The 15,196-nt window shown below is 41.3% G+C and overlaps 1 protein-coding gene across 1 annotated transcript in view; it reads left to right on the top strand.

The window, feature by feature from the left end:
• Window positions 1–7,654: 7,654 nt before the first annotated feature.
• SHC4 (SHC adaptor protein 4) overlaps window positions 7,655–15,196 on the top strand; it is a 36,845-nt gene continuing 29,303 nt past the window's right edge. Inside the window, exon 1 of the mRNA XM_083371677.1 lies at window positions 7,655–10,156. Within this exon, the coding sequence (XP_083227803.1) occupies window positions 9,566–10,156 (591 nt within the window). The 5' untranslated portion in view covers window positions 7,655–9,565. The remainder of the gene's footprint in view (window positions 10,157–15,196) is intronic.

Consider the following 15,196-nt stretch of genomic DNA (forward strand, 5'->3'; position numbering starts at 1 on the left):
AGGATATTTAAGTAATAACACTCCTGAAGGACTGGTTGCAGTTGGCTACAACCGTTTTGGCTGGGTACTTTGGTGAAACATCTCTGTTTACTTTCCAACTGACGTTGTCCACATTGTCACTTGGCCCCGCAAGCCGACTGCCAAAAGGGACCCATTAATCACCACAAGCTTTCCTTGCTTGGTTTTCTTAATTTCCACTCTGATTCAGTACGCCGTGTTCTGCTTCTTAATGCTTTCACTGATCTCAGGAATGTTACGATGAGTTCATACATGCCGTGTAAATAGAAAAAAAAAGAATCGGTTATCGACCATTTAGCATAAAATGAAATATGACACATGAGAAAAGGGAATGGAAAGTTGGCATTTGGATCAACTGACTTTTTCCTTGGGATTGGCCTTGATGAGAAGGTGGACTCTCTGGTCTTCTAACAGCTTACCCCTTTGGAAGTAAATTTTCGTAAACCAGAGAGGTAAAGGTGGCTTTATGGTAGGGAAATATCCTTCGTCTTGTGGAATGTCAGAGCGGGTGAGAGAGAAATGGTTTTTAATGACTTGCTTAAGTTTTGCATGCCTGTTCTGAGTTTTCTAGCGCTCATTTCACCAAACCCAAGTTGCATAAGGTGTGGGGAGGGAGGAAGGCAGGGTGGTGCAGTGATGGTTTGAGATAGTGCAAGAAGACAAGCTTTATGAAAATAGGGACATCCCCAGCATTGTAAAATATTTCATAGGTCAGTAGCTCTCTTTAGTTTGGGACCAATAACGATCACATTTGAAGCTAGTAACTTTATTTCTAATAAGAAAAGGATGAAACGTTTCACAATTGTGTGTGGTCGCCTAGTGCTAAGGAGCATAGCAGAAAAGACAGATTGAATAAATAGCTCTTGTACATGGAATTAGGATATGATGAATAGGAAAAGGACTGGTGGCTACTAGTAACCTTGCCGATTGTCCACAGGTGGAAACTTCTTTTGAAGTGCTGATCAACCAAAATGACTCGTTCAGTAGATATTGTCCTAAACGTCTTGTCTCCTTTGTAAGGACCTGGTTTGTCCCTTGCCAGTTTGCGTAAAACCCAGTAGATAAGCACACACACAACCTCTTTCCATTATTATCTCTTCCAAATCCAGGCAAGGCATTCCAGGGTATCTCAGTTGGAGCGTCACGTGTGAATGTGCTCAGTCTTCAAACTGAAGCAGGTCACTCTTAAGACAAATAGCGTATCGTTGGCTGAAGCCGTACTTTATAAAGTGTTCATTTTGGGGGGGGCCCTAAGAACCAAGTTGAGAATAGAATGTGTCTGTGAATTGTATTAGATTGTACTCCGTGTTCAGCGTGCTTTTTGCGATGCAGTGCGGTGTTAACATTTCTGTTCGTCCTTTTGTCCATAGTCCTTGATGTTTCTTCTCCATAGCTTAGCTTCCATTCTGGCAGAAATGGATCCTTGTTACGGACAGGGGGAACGGCCTTTTTCTGCAGTTTTATTGGGCCGAGCTCAGCAGTGTTTCCTCTCCCTTAAAATCAGTTTTAATTAATTTCACTAGAGTTAATGGCAAAAGAGGAGGATTTCTGGGGCGGGGTGGGGTGCGGGTGACACGTCTGATGGGTTAAAGGAAAGTCTTGAGCACTTCCAGCATTTGCATAAAAAGAGAAGCCACAAAGTAGTGAGGGAACACAAAGTGGGCTGATGCACTGAAATCTATAGTGGGCCAAATAATAAGAAAGTGGGGTCTGTAGGTTAATTGTGACATGTACATGTTTATCGCTAACAGAGTTGATTACGATGCTTGTATTCCTCCCCTGTTATGCCCTCTTCCCCAGCTTACGTTTTAAATGGCATGTTTTTACAAACCTTTTGAGATTTGATCAGTGATTGGTGTAGTGTTGGATTGGCTGTTTGGGTTTATTTATTTCTTTTCTTTTTTTTAAAAAAAAGGAAGAGATCCTTTTGAACGATGCACTCATATGTATTCTGAACACATCACTTGGAGATACCTTAGATTCTGCTTTGGGTGGACCTGTGCAGTGTAGCTAAATCCAATTGTCAATTGGAAGCTCTTAAATTTTAATGGCACGGGGGTGGGGTGGGGGAGGGAGGGTGACAAAAAAAGTCTCGTTTGAAAAGCTGCTGTCTGTTGAAATTGTCGTAATGTATGTGTGTGTCTGTGTGCGTGTATGTGTGAGAAATTGTGCCAATTAAGATGCTCAGTCAATTTACCAGATTTTAATCACTAATGGAACACTTTTTTTAAAAGCCATAAATGGAAACTGTACAGCTTGGTGCCCAGTTCAGTCCTACACAATGAATAAACCTTAAAACAATAATTTGGGGAAAAAAATAGTATAAGGGGCACAGCCTAATTAATGTTTATATGTGATTAATGTACTTTTAAAGACTGTACTTAGGTAATGCCTCTTAATCTTTGATACCTGTACACTAAATATCAGTAACATCTAAAGTTTAAATTGGAAGGAAAAATCGTAATGAAATTACTTCATGAACATGTTCTGTCTCTGTTCTCCTTTTTATGAAGGATAGTTCTGTCTACTATACTTTTTTTGGAATAATAACAGCTTTTGCACTATGTAAATACTAGTGGGGGATCTTCCACAATGAAATAAAGATGATTCTAAGAAGGAGTGCCATGATATTTATATCCAGCCGTTTCAACTCTATATTAATATTCTGCATCAGCCTCAGAATGCCAGTGTATTTTCTGATTATTATATTATTAGGTTTTATTGGGGGAGGGGTAACTCAAGGTGGCAAACATACTCAATACTCCTTTCTCCTCCACTTTGTACCACAACAACCATCTTGCGAGGTGGGTTGGGCTGAGAGAGACGTGGCTCCAGCTGAAGGTGGGACTAGAACTCACCATCTCCTGGTTTTTAGGCCAGCATCTTAACCACATACATTAGACTGGTTCTCATATATATATATTACATGTTATGGGGAACTCCTGTCCTACATAGAAGAATTTGAACTCCCGAATCTGTTGCTCACTTCTAGGCCAGCTGCAGTGGATCCAAAATTGCAAAAGGAGAAACTTTCTAAGGCTAAAACTACAGAACTTTGGGGCATCCTGTCCCCCCCCCCCCCAGTGGTAAGAAATTTTAGCAACTAGCATTCTATGCACAAAGGAGAAGAGGTAATTTAGGAGCAGTGGCTGTTCATTATTATTTCTTTTTGCCCAGCACCCCGTGGATTTCACTTTACAACCAAGACGGGATTGATCTGATTTCTGTGGGTGTGGGAAATTAACATTTTGTGTGTGCATGTTCAGTAAAGAGATATATTTTTTTTTCTTGTTCCAGGACCATTTCTTGTATTCCTCCCCTGGTTCCTGCAACTCTCAGGTCCTGTTTCAAATGCTTATTTGCATTTGTTAGTCTCCAGTATACTATCCCTTAATCATAGCAAGCAATAGACATTTAAATGCCACAGAAGAATGATAGTCTGGCTCTTTCAGCTTGGCAGACTTTGGCAATTAAGTCACTGGATTGTAATCCACAGCTCAGTATCTTTGCGAACCCAGTTAATTAGGACTTAATCAACAAAAAGCAGCCCTTGGGGTGTAGGTTGAGGTAATTGCTCCTCTTGGTTTTTCCCTTCCCACCCCACTCTGGGAAAACGGCAGTCTAGTGGAGCTGTTCATGCCTATCTCCGGAAAACTGAGAAGTAGCAATTCAAAGGCAATCAGCAGGAAGGGAAGGCCGTGTAAAAGGATGCTTTTTTGTGATAATATAACAGCTGAATGAGGGACAGGAAGTCTCTGGTTGCAATAAATATTGCTCTTGGCTTCATTAAAAAAAAACACACAGCGCTGTGATATAACCCGGCAGTCGTCAGGTCCAAAAAGCAATAAGCACGTTGCATTCCACTAGGCAGCAGAGTAACTTTTAATGTATGCCTGTTTCCATCAGGAACACGCCTTCTGGCTGAGCAGGCGACCGGAATCTTAACGTGATTTTGGTCTCCTGCATCAAGCACACCCCTGGGTGGTGACAGCACATGCCTCCTGATTCTCCTTCCGCCCCTCGCTCACAAGGCAGCAAATGTGACTGCGGTGTCTCTCACCCACACGCTGTGAATTAACATGAGAAAGGTGCATGTGATGGGGTGGCATCCACACTTCCCGGGAAGAAGGGGGTTGGTGAAACCTATGGCATTGTGCAAACGCTCCTTGTTTTGCAGAGTTGTTATTTTCACAGCTTTTCAGAGAAGGGGAAGACGGCTTTGTTCTAGGCAAAAGCCATTTGCAATCTTGCAGTGTTCTGGAATCTGGCACTTTCCAGGAAAGACAATTTCCAAAGCATGTAAGCAAGATGGACTCTTATCCATCCCAATTTAGGAAAACTTCTTTCCTGCTTTGTGGGTTCCCTTCCCCCACCTTTCAAGTCCACTGTGGTCAACAAATGTGAGAACGTTTTCCAGAAAAGCCAACATTGATAGATTACTAGTTTTTCTTTTTTTAAATGTATGATACGCTTTGAAGAATTCAGATACACAGTCCTGAATCCAGGGCTTTTTTTCTCATAGAACGCTCAGAACGGAGTTCCGGCACCTTTTTTGGATGGAACCTTGTAGGGTAGGCAAGACATGTGTGAGTTCAGGCACCTTTTTCTTTTACAAAAAAAGCACTGCCTGAATCAACGTGACATCAAAAGACAATACTCCATAAATATCTTCCCAGACCTTATACATCCTAATAAGCCATCCGGCTTCCTTTTATTTTTTTAATTTCTAGCATAATACATAATGTGAATTCAGTTGCTGTGGTGTGTAAAGCATGATTAATATTTAATGGCATGTGAATCCAGTAACTTATATTTACTGGATAATATACACGCGTGCTTACTATGCACAATCGTGACAGTGCACATTGTGAACCCCTGTGGTGTATAGCTGATGTGTAATGTAGCCATTTGACAATGCAATGTGAGAAGACCATTTGCTTAGTCTTACTTAAGATGTTATGTTGACAATAAGAGGTTTGCGAGGAAGAGTAAGGCTGGGTTTGGTCTCCTAATGGTTTCCTTTATAGGCCATCCATCCAGGTTGAAAGTATCCAGGCTGGGCTTGTTTTGCAATTCCAAACAATATTTAAGATCTTCCAGGTGAGATAAATTTCTGTGCAATTGTCTATCATGTCTATGGAATTTTACAGAGGCACATTAAATCAGCAGATGTCAAATTCCATCATCTGCGATACCTTTCGCATCCCTACTTCAGGCATCTTCATTGAGTTGAATGAGCTTTCTCATATACTGTAAAGCTCCACTGGAAATTTCCTTATGATCAACTTTCTGTCCAAAAAAACCCCATTGTTCTTGGAATCTGTGTTAAACTGCATGTTAAACCTGTGATGGGACGTGGTTAGAATCTTAAATAAGGACATTCATATTGCTGGGTAAAACTGTGTGAAGATGATAATTGGTCCATATTCTTATTTTGAGTAGGTCAAATTTGTCTTACTATTTGCTCACCATGTTTCATCCATATATTTTTTTTGCTGCACCACAGGTGGATCAAAAAAAGGAGAAAAGAATCCACTGAAGATCCATCCGATATTCTTTTTTATAGGTGAGTATATTATATTTATAATTAAATGTCATGGCCTTGAGACTCCTTAGCTTACCAACTTCTGCTCTGAATACTTCTGGGAAATGTAAATCGATGTTCAGTTTTGGGGCTCCGGTATATGCCCTTCTGGTTAGGTATAATTATTTTAGGTATATTATTTTTATTGCCCTGTACACCGCCCTGAGTCCTTCGGGAGAAGGGCGGTATATAAATCAAATAGAGCCTTAGAGCCTTGGTGGAGCAGTGGGCTAATGCCTCCTTAAGTAACACCAGCTGCCTGCAATTAGTGCAGGTTCGCATCCCACCAGGCTCAAGGTTAACTCAGCCTTCCATCCTTCCGAGGTAGGTAAAATGAGGACCCAGATTGTTGGGGGCAATAAGCTGACTTTGTAATAATGCCGCTTGGGGTGTGTGAAAGCCCTAATAAGCAGGCATATACATAGAATGAAGGCTACTGCTAAGCTTGTAAAGCCGCCCTGAGTCTTCGGAGAAGGGCGGGATATAAATGGAATTAAAATAAAAATAAAAATAAATAAATAAATAAATAAATAAATAAATAAATAAATAAGAATGAAGCAGACAGTAGGTTTCATCCAGTGGAATGGCACCAATTCCCTTTCTGCTCTCTGTGCTTGTTCTAATTAGGTGCAGGAGAAGGAATGGCAGAACCTGGGGCGGGAGTTGAAAGAGGGATCCGCCTAGAACAGGGGTAGGCAACCTCGGCTCTTTTATGACTCATGGACTTCAACTCCCAGAATTCCTGACTCAGGAATTCTGGGAGTTGAAGTCCATGAGTCATAAAAGAGCCGAGGTTGCCTACCCCTGGCCTAGAATCCCTCCGTTTTGCCATAAGAGAACTAAGGTCAACTGTCCTCGAATTCTACCGACTCTTACCTAACTCTAACCAGATGCTGGCTTAGTTCAAGAAGATTCCTGCTGGCAGACTTTTAGCAATAGGTCAGCTTAACTGGACCTTCAGATGTGGAACTTAGACTTTCCCACCTGAGGTTAGGAGCGTGAAAAATCCGATGCACTTTGCAATCTCTGACTGCCCACGTCAGGCCTGTGTTTAAGCTTTTCAAAAGGGAAAATAAAAGTTATTTCAATTATTATTTCCTCTTCTGCCAGATTTTCCCTCCTCCCGTTGACATAGAAAAGCTACTGTTTGTTTCCTTTATTTAAATGAAAGGCTTTTTTTTAAAAAAAAAATCCTTCACTTCACACGTGCAGCACCCTGTGACTTAGAAAAACACTGTGTTATTATTAAGTATCTCTTCCCACACCACGAGCCCACTCACTGGTGCCTCTGGGTAGGTGAGTTTTCGTCTGGATGTTTCTCCTTTTCCTTTCTTGCTTGCCTCACTGGAAAGAGGAGAAAAGGAGGCTTTTTAGCAGAAGAAATTGCTGCCTGGCGAGGCATGCCTTCAAGCAAAGCCCGAATGGGGTTTTCTGGGATCATGTGAAGCTTCGCAGAGCAGGATTAACCATCATGTTAAATAGCGCTCAGTGTTGGGGACGCTGCAAACAATGCTGCTTTTTGTGTGGTTTGAGTGTGCTTTCCCATGAGAAAAAGTGAATGCACCTCTTGTGATCAGTATGGCCCCTGCGGTGTTCAAAACACTACGGAAGACAGAGAAGTAGGAATGAGTTTCATGTGAGCTGCTTGCTCACTAATCCAGAATTTACACCATCTTCCCCGTGTAAGCGCTAGGCTGAGGCTGATTTGCCTCTGAGACCTCGCGCATTGTCAGAGCAGACAATAGCAGAGAGAAAGAAAGAGACCGTGGGGTGAATTAGAATCAATCCAAAGATAGCACAGCATCCAGGAGGAAAAGAATAAGAATAATAATAATAATACGAAAATCGGTCTAAAATGGAGAACATTGTTTCCCTCCCTGCCCCAAGAAGATTTTCAGAAATTACTAAGGACTAAAACCGGGTTTTCAAACGGAGAAAAGCTGAAGGGGGCCGTTGCTTCTTCGAATCAATCCCTCTGCATGTTGCAAGGGGAGGTTGCAGCATCTCTTTTGCTGGGAAAGATCCCAAGTTCAACGTCTTTTGATATTTTTAGATTTGAAGACAGAAGGTGACAGATGCTGGGGGAAGAGACACCTTCCATCAGCTCGGCGACCTCCAGAGAGAGGATTGGATGTCTTAAGCAATCTCAGTCTTCTTGTCTCTTCCCCCGTCACGAAGAAAGAAGGAACTCTTACCGTTATTATATACCCCTTCCAGATTTGAGCTCACTCCAAACAGAGTCCTTTCTGAAAATACAAAACAATGTTAATAAGGCCAGCAATAAAGCTGCAGGATTCCACCCCTTCCCCCCCCCCACCACCACCACCCCATCTCACCCTACCCTTCCCTTCTCTTCTCCCTAGATGCACTTTCATCTTCCTTCTTTAATGGCTGTGATGGCTTGCAGTTTCTTGAGGATGTGATGTACTTATTGAATGAATTGCCTGCTCAGGTCCCAGGCTTCCTGTGTTGCCTTCCCAGTAAATTTGATCGGCACAGGAAGTGCCATTATAGATGGAACGGAAAGTCAATAAAAAGGACCTCTGTTTCTTAAAGAAAGAAAGAAAGAAAGAAAGAAAGAAAGAAAGAAAGAAAGAAAGAAAGAAAGAAAGAAAGAAAGAAAGAAAGAAAAAGAAACAGGGAAAAAAAACACCCAGATCATCATTCTTTCCCCCCCGAGGGCTTTATATCCTATGAATTAATGCCTTTTCTTTATGCTAAGCTCCTGCTGCTGCATTGCAGAAAACCACACGCTCTCCACCTTTCTTCTCCTCGAGAAAGGAGGGGGGGGGGAAATCTGAATTGCATCTCATGCCAGGATTGCCTTCCCCCTCTTGGCTACCTTCGGTACAGTGAAAGCTGCCCCTTTGCCAAAAGTCACATTTTGGATGGCTACTAGTTTAGTGTATTTATGGTGCGTGAGTCATCAGGCACCCTTCCGATTGGCTGCAAACTAAACACCCCTGGGACTGCCAGTCAGTTACAGCCATTCTCAGCTTCATTCACAGATTTATTTAGCTTGCACACAGCGAGATCCATTCAGAAAACTTCATTCATAAAAAAGAAGAAGAAGAGGAAGAAGAAGAAGAGGAGGAGGAGAAACGGCAACGTTCTTCCTGTAATGTTTAAGAGAAATCGGTCATCCTGAACTGGAGGTGGAAAAATGCTAAGCGATGGCTCCCAAGAATGATGGACAGACTTTTCTGCAAGGCTTCCATTGACGGATGGTTGTTCTGAAGATCTGAAGTTCTGTTGTGCCAGAACTCAAATCTATGCGGAGTATTTGAGGATCACTACGCTACTGAGGGGTCTTTAAGGACGAGCAAGGTTTTTCATAGGACATGTTAACCCGGACTTTTTTTTCTTCAAGCTGCCTTTGTCGGATTTTATTTTGATTTCAGAGAAGTGCTTTTCCCCACTTCAAGTGATCAAGTCATTGTCCATCAACTTGGAAGAAGGTTATTTTCTTCTAAAAAAAATTTTTTTAACTTGCTGTTGTTTCTCAAGAAAGAGTAGAGTTTTTAGGTTTCTTGTTGTGTCTTTGTCCTAAATACGTAATTTTTTTTTTAAGGTAGCCGGGTCTTTAACATTAATCCTACCCAGAATCAAGACATTGAGCGTTGAAAACTCAGAAGAATTTGAAGTTTGCTTGCATTGAAATTATGGTAGCTGTTCAGATTAAGCAGACGTACCTTTGGGATATGGGCTTCGTATGTCTTTCACTTTGATTTAATTTCAGACAACCAAATGACCAGGCAAACTGAAACAGGGTTTATGAAGAAGAAGAAACATTCCGGAGATGTTTTGAGAGCATCTACAGAGACCAGAAACCCTGTTTTCCTATTTTTTCTATTCAAAATTATTTTGATCTGTCTGGTTCCCTATTTGTTTTGGTCATTCATAAGAAAGCAGCTAAATTAAGGTTGGGGGACGAGGAGATTGAGTTACAAAACTTCGCAGGCTATGAGAGAACCTATTCTCTATTGCTTGAGTGCACAACTACTGGATGTAGAATTCTTAAGAGAACTAGGAATGCTCCACAGGACTAAATATAGTCGTTTTAGAAACGAGTCCCTCACCTCACTGGAGGAAGACACCTCGTCGAGCGATCTTCTCCACTTGAAGTCTTCTTCAGCTTCTCCTTCCACTACTTCTAAGACACTCACTGAAGATGTCTCAGTTGGTACCTCGGACAGCTCCGTTTCTTTGTGCACCTTGGTACCCCGCATGGCCAACGTTAAGCTGGCCAACCCTTCCACCTTGCCAACCTTGAAGAACTTCTGCTTACGAACGAAAGAGGTGCCAAGGTTTAAACTCACCGAATGCATCCCTGTCCAGGCCAGCCCAACCGTGCCGGAAATCAGCTTAAGCGGCTCCTTGTCTTCTGTTTATTCCCAGGGAGACCCAGACAAGGCATTCAAGTCAAGCCTAAACACCCAAGCGAACTGTGTTTTGTTAGCTGTGGGAGACTCTGGCTTCCTATCCAAGCCAAGCAAAGATCTTGGACAAAAGGGTGAATCCAGTTTGGAGAAAGGGATATCCTACGCTGCCCGGGTAAGTAGCTTCCCTTGATCTTTTCCTCTGCAGTAGTGATCATATGAACGAATAATACGTGTAAGCTCCCTTGGAATTAACATAATACTTTATTAGAATGCTGTCCTTAATGCACTGTTGACCATGTTTTCATTTTTGTAAAACTTTGCAGTACGTACCTATTCCTCGACAAGCAAAGCTGGATTTGCTTAACGACCATGCTGATTTGCTTAAAAAGGACATAAAAATTGGGTGCAACTCACTTGGCAACTGCATCATTTAGTGACCAAAGTTTCAGTCTCAACTGCAGTCGTAAGTCGAGGAAGAGTTATCTTTCTGTTTTACACTTCAGCTGCTAGCCTTCTAAGTAAACAAATATTTAGCCCACCTTATTTTACATGCTGAAGTCTGATTCCAAAATGAGAATTAGGGGGGAAAAATACCCTCAAACAACTCTTGTTTCATTCTTTCCCTCACATTTCGCTAAAAATGCCTTTAAACCCTTCCCTCCTTTAGGCTCAACAAATATGAGAGCATTTCCCCTTGTACAGGGTGAAAAACCAACCACACTTACAGAGTACTGATGTAATTAAGTTGCTGCCTTATTTGGTGTGATACACTGTGTGAATTACCTTGTAAGACAACTGGCACATGGAAAAAAACATAAAGAAAATATGGTATCTAGCTAAGTCTTTAACATGTCATGGAAGTGATCCTTTAAAAAACAAAGAAAGACACAGGGAGATTTGTGCAGCACACTGAATTCAAACGAGTGAATCTTGCGCTAACGTAACTATTATTCGAACGCAGTTCATGTGGTTTCAGTTTATTGGGCAGCGCATAATGCAAACCCACTAAATTGGGTCAACGGGGAAAAACAATGCTTCAATTAATCATGAGTTAGCAATGCTATCACCAGGGCAAGCAAATTCTGCCACTCCTAGGGGGAAAAAACCCAGGAAGATTCATTCCAGGATACAAAAGACAACCCCAAAAACTAAGGTGAATATAGAAAACAAGGATAAATTTGTACAAACCAGGACTGGATAACTTTTTTTTTCTTCCGAAGGGACTCTACACATTTCATTTTATTAAATTATTTTTAGTCTGAGAGCCATAGCGTGGGGGAAAGAGAGCCATCCGGCTGGTGATGTCACCAGAGTTGAATGAAATTGAATGTTTGGGCCTTTTCTTTATTTTTAGAACTTTGTGGAGAAGTAGAAAATAGATGTATGAAATCTGCTGGAAGCTTAACATGCCTATTCGATTGGTCCGATTGTTAAAAAAGAAAGGAAGGAAGGAAGGAAGGAAAGAAAGAAAGAAAGAAAGAAAGAAAGAAAGAAAGAAAGAAAGAAAGAAAGAAAGAAAGAAAGAAAGAAAACATTGCATCTCCCAAGCTTACAATGTTCTTCTTAAACTTCAGCGTCCTCCTTGAGGTTCAGGGCCGAAGCATAAAAATGGGGCTGGGGGTTACACTGAAGCTAAACTGGTGCTTGCAGGGAGGCTGTTAAAAATGCATGTAAAAAGAATGACAGATGAACAGAGAGTAAACCCCACTTGGCACTGATGATGTGATCTAGTTGGGTAATGAAACATCTGCAGGAAAACAACCCAGCTCAGGAAGCACTGAGGACCCGCACAGCCCTTCTCATTCTCTTTTGCTCCAGAAACGTCACTCCCTTCTGGCGCTGCTGATGTTACCAAGTTGGGTAATGAAATGTCTGCAAGAAAGCAGCCAAGCTCAGAGAGCACCAAGGACCCCACTGTTCCACCGTGAGCTACAAATATTCTCTTCTACTGGGACTTGGATTGCAGAGTTGTGGCTGCTTAACTAGCTGTTTTTTTAGTCCCCTGTCAGCACGATAACATCTATCGGCAAGCTTCCCCTGAGAGAAGCCTTGGGGCAATGTGAGTTTTTATCACTGTACCTTGAACAGTTAAAAGCCTCATGTAAAAAGCTAACAGTTGTCCCAGCAACACTGCATGGGATAGAGCACCAAGGACATCTTGTGTATGGAGGAATACCACAGTTAAGCAGATAAATAATGGTTTTACGTTAAAGATGAGGGCAGTGCCACCTTGGCAGAACACAGCCCTATATTAAAAAAAAAAACCCACTGTTCAGCCAAGTTCAAAAGGAGAAAGGAAGTAGGTTTTCCCATAGAAACCTGCCCCTGTAGTGTAACCTAACAGCAGGGGCATAAATTATCCTGTCATAATGCTTCCATGGTGGTGCAGTGGTTTAGAATGCAGTATTGCAGGCTGACTCTGCCCACTGCCAGCAGTTCGATCCTGACTGGCTCAAGGTTGACTCATCCTTCCGAAGTCGGTAAACATGAGGACCCGGATTGTTGCAGGTCAAGATACTGACACTGTAAACTGCTTAGAGAGGGCTGTAAAACATTGTGAAGCGGCATATAAGTCTAAGGGCTATTGCTATTCCTGCTGCAGGGAGAGGGTTTGTGATTCTGTTACCTATTTTTGCATGAATTGGTGTTTGCAATTCTTCCCTAGTTTCTGCCCTCGCTGTCCTCTTTTCCCTGGGACAAACATATCAACCATTTTGGCACTTTACCGGCGGCTGTGTTATTATGCACCTATCCAAATTAATCTGATTTTTTTTTTAAAAAAAAAGGATTGGGCATCTCACAAAGAAGACGAAGAAGAAAACTTCAGCTTAGATTTATGATGTATTATTGTCGGTCCAAAATAGCCTGGGTTAGGTAGAGGTGAGGCAGCTTCTTCTAGACTGCATTTGCACAAAATGTAAGCCAAAGCCTAATTCATGGTCTTTAATGTGTTTTTGTGAAGTCAGTAGCTATTCAGTAAACCACTTTTAAGCAAACCTGGGCTTCTTGCCTGTGCAATGCCATCTCAGGTGTGTGCTGTAGAAGATTCCAGGTTGTATTTTAATGTGTGAAAGGTGGGTTCATGCAGAAATGCAGGAATCGCTTATATCCGCCTCTGTTTAAACATGCAGTATCCTTATTTGTACCAAAAAGACACACAGGCTAAGACTTTTTACCTTTTATTGTATTTTACTATAATTTGATCGTCGAAGGGTAGGCCATTCAGGGTTATTAGGAATTGGGCAGCATACAGGTTTAATACAGGAAACTATTTTCAGACTAAAAATTGCAAAACCAATCTGTATTTCAGCTGATTGTTCTCTGCAACAATATACTAATATAACCCATATTGAATTTCTTACGGCTCTGATATCTAAACTTATGTTTAGATTTTTTTTTTATTTTTTAGGGGCAGAATGTTAATTAAATATTTCATTTAATTAAAAGCAAATAGCAAATATGATAGGCTTTTGTTAAGGACGTTAATGCTTCCTTCTTTTGATCATATTACAGAATATAATGTGATTTATATAGCCCCATATACTGTACATAAACAGTGAGAAATTGGTAGTGGAATTCCCCATTTAATAATAATTTAAAAAAACAGCACCAGGTGAGTTGGCCAACCTTATTTATATGCAAACGCTCACTTTCACTTCCTAGTAAGAAAAAGATGTTTGTTGCATGAGTGATTTTTGTCTCTTTTTCTTGAAAACCACATTTTCCATATCTTACTGGCATGTTTTGCCACTTCCTGCTTGCTTTGCGCTTTTATTGTCCTGGACCCCAAACTCGTCCTGCAAACCTTTTAAAATGGCGTAGAAAGTGGTTTATGAAAACATTCAATTATGTGCACTTTTTTAAAACAGAAATCTTTTTAAGAATGGAAGAAAAGGGTGACAGAGACTGTAGTTAGTATAAACAGGGACTTTGTGGAATGAATGCTCATCATAGTGACCTCGTTCCCAAACTACGCACTGCTGCATCCTATAGAAACATGAATCTTTCTCTCTATTTTTTATAGCAATAGCATTTAGACTTATATAACACTTCCCAATGCTTTACAGCCCTCTCTAAATGGTTTACAGAGTCAGCATATTGTTCCCAACGATCTGGCTCCTCATTTTACCGACCTCAGAAGGACAGAAGGCTGAATCAACCTTAACCCCATAGATAGATTTTGCTCTGTGATGGTCTCTCCCTAATCTGGTCTTTTGAATTTTCCAACATTGTCACTGTAAATTGAGTCCATCCTCCTTACATTATGGATAATTTGGGCCTGGCCATTTGTGCTTCAAGTGAGAGTTCAGGGTTGTTCTATTTGATGACTCGTTGGTTTGTTTTCTTGGTTGTCCATATTATTCTCAGGATCTTCTCCAACATCAATGTTCAAAAGCGTCAATCTTCCTATCCTGCTTTTTCACTCGTTGGCTCCCGTAGAGTCTCACAGGGAACATCCTGACTTGCATGAGCCTGATCTTTGTAGACACAGATGTGTCATAGATCATACACCATAGAGCGTATGAGGCATTCATAGCTGCTTTACCAAGTGCAACTCTGAGGTAAATTTCTTGACTGCTTCTTCTGTAAATTTCCAAAGCATTGCCTTCTGCTGCCTTCACTCTTGCCCACCCAAATACCAACACCCATACAAAATAGGTCCTGGTCCAAAGTGTAAGTTGGGCACAACTGCTCTGAAGAATTCTTGTGCTTGCGAATGAGTCAATATGCAAAACTTCCTACACCTGTTTTCCACAACCTTCCCACAAATATCTAAAAATAGAGGTCAGAATGTTCATCCTCACAAATTTCTGGTGACATCGCCCTCTCAGTGGCTCTCTTTCCTCCAGATTGCGGCTCTCAGACTGAAAATAATGTTTAAAAATGAAAAGTTGGGCCCCTTGTGAAGAAAAAGGTTTATCTTAGCTTTCTTTCCAAGGCATTTTTTTTAAAAAAATTAGAAACCGGAGACTTCTGCTTTGAGGCATTTTGCTTTGTGTTTTTTTGTAATCTCCATTCTTTAATTTAGTTCAGTTGGAAAGTACGGTTGGGGAGAAAAAAATGAGCAAAAGGGTCCATGGACCTTTTGGAGTTTTGAGAAAAATCTCGCAAAACACCCATAAACTAGAATACAAAACGACAAGGCTGGTTCCTACCACCTCTCCCCAAAACCTGTCCTAATTGTCCTCTCCCCCAAAGATGCTTTCTATCT

The sequence above is a fragment of the Vipera ursinii genome (genome assembly GCF_947247035.1).
Source record: "Vipera ursinii genome assembly, chromosome: 11".
Taxonomy (NCBI): domain Eukaryota; kingdom Metazoa; phylum Chordata; class Lepidosauria; order Squamata; family Viperidae; genus Vipera; species Vipera ursinii.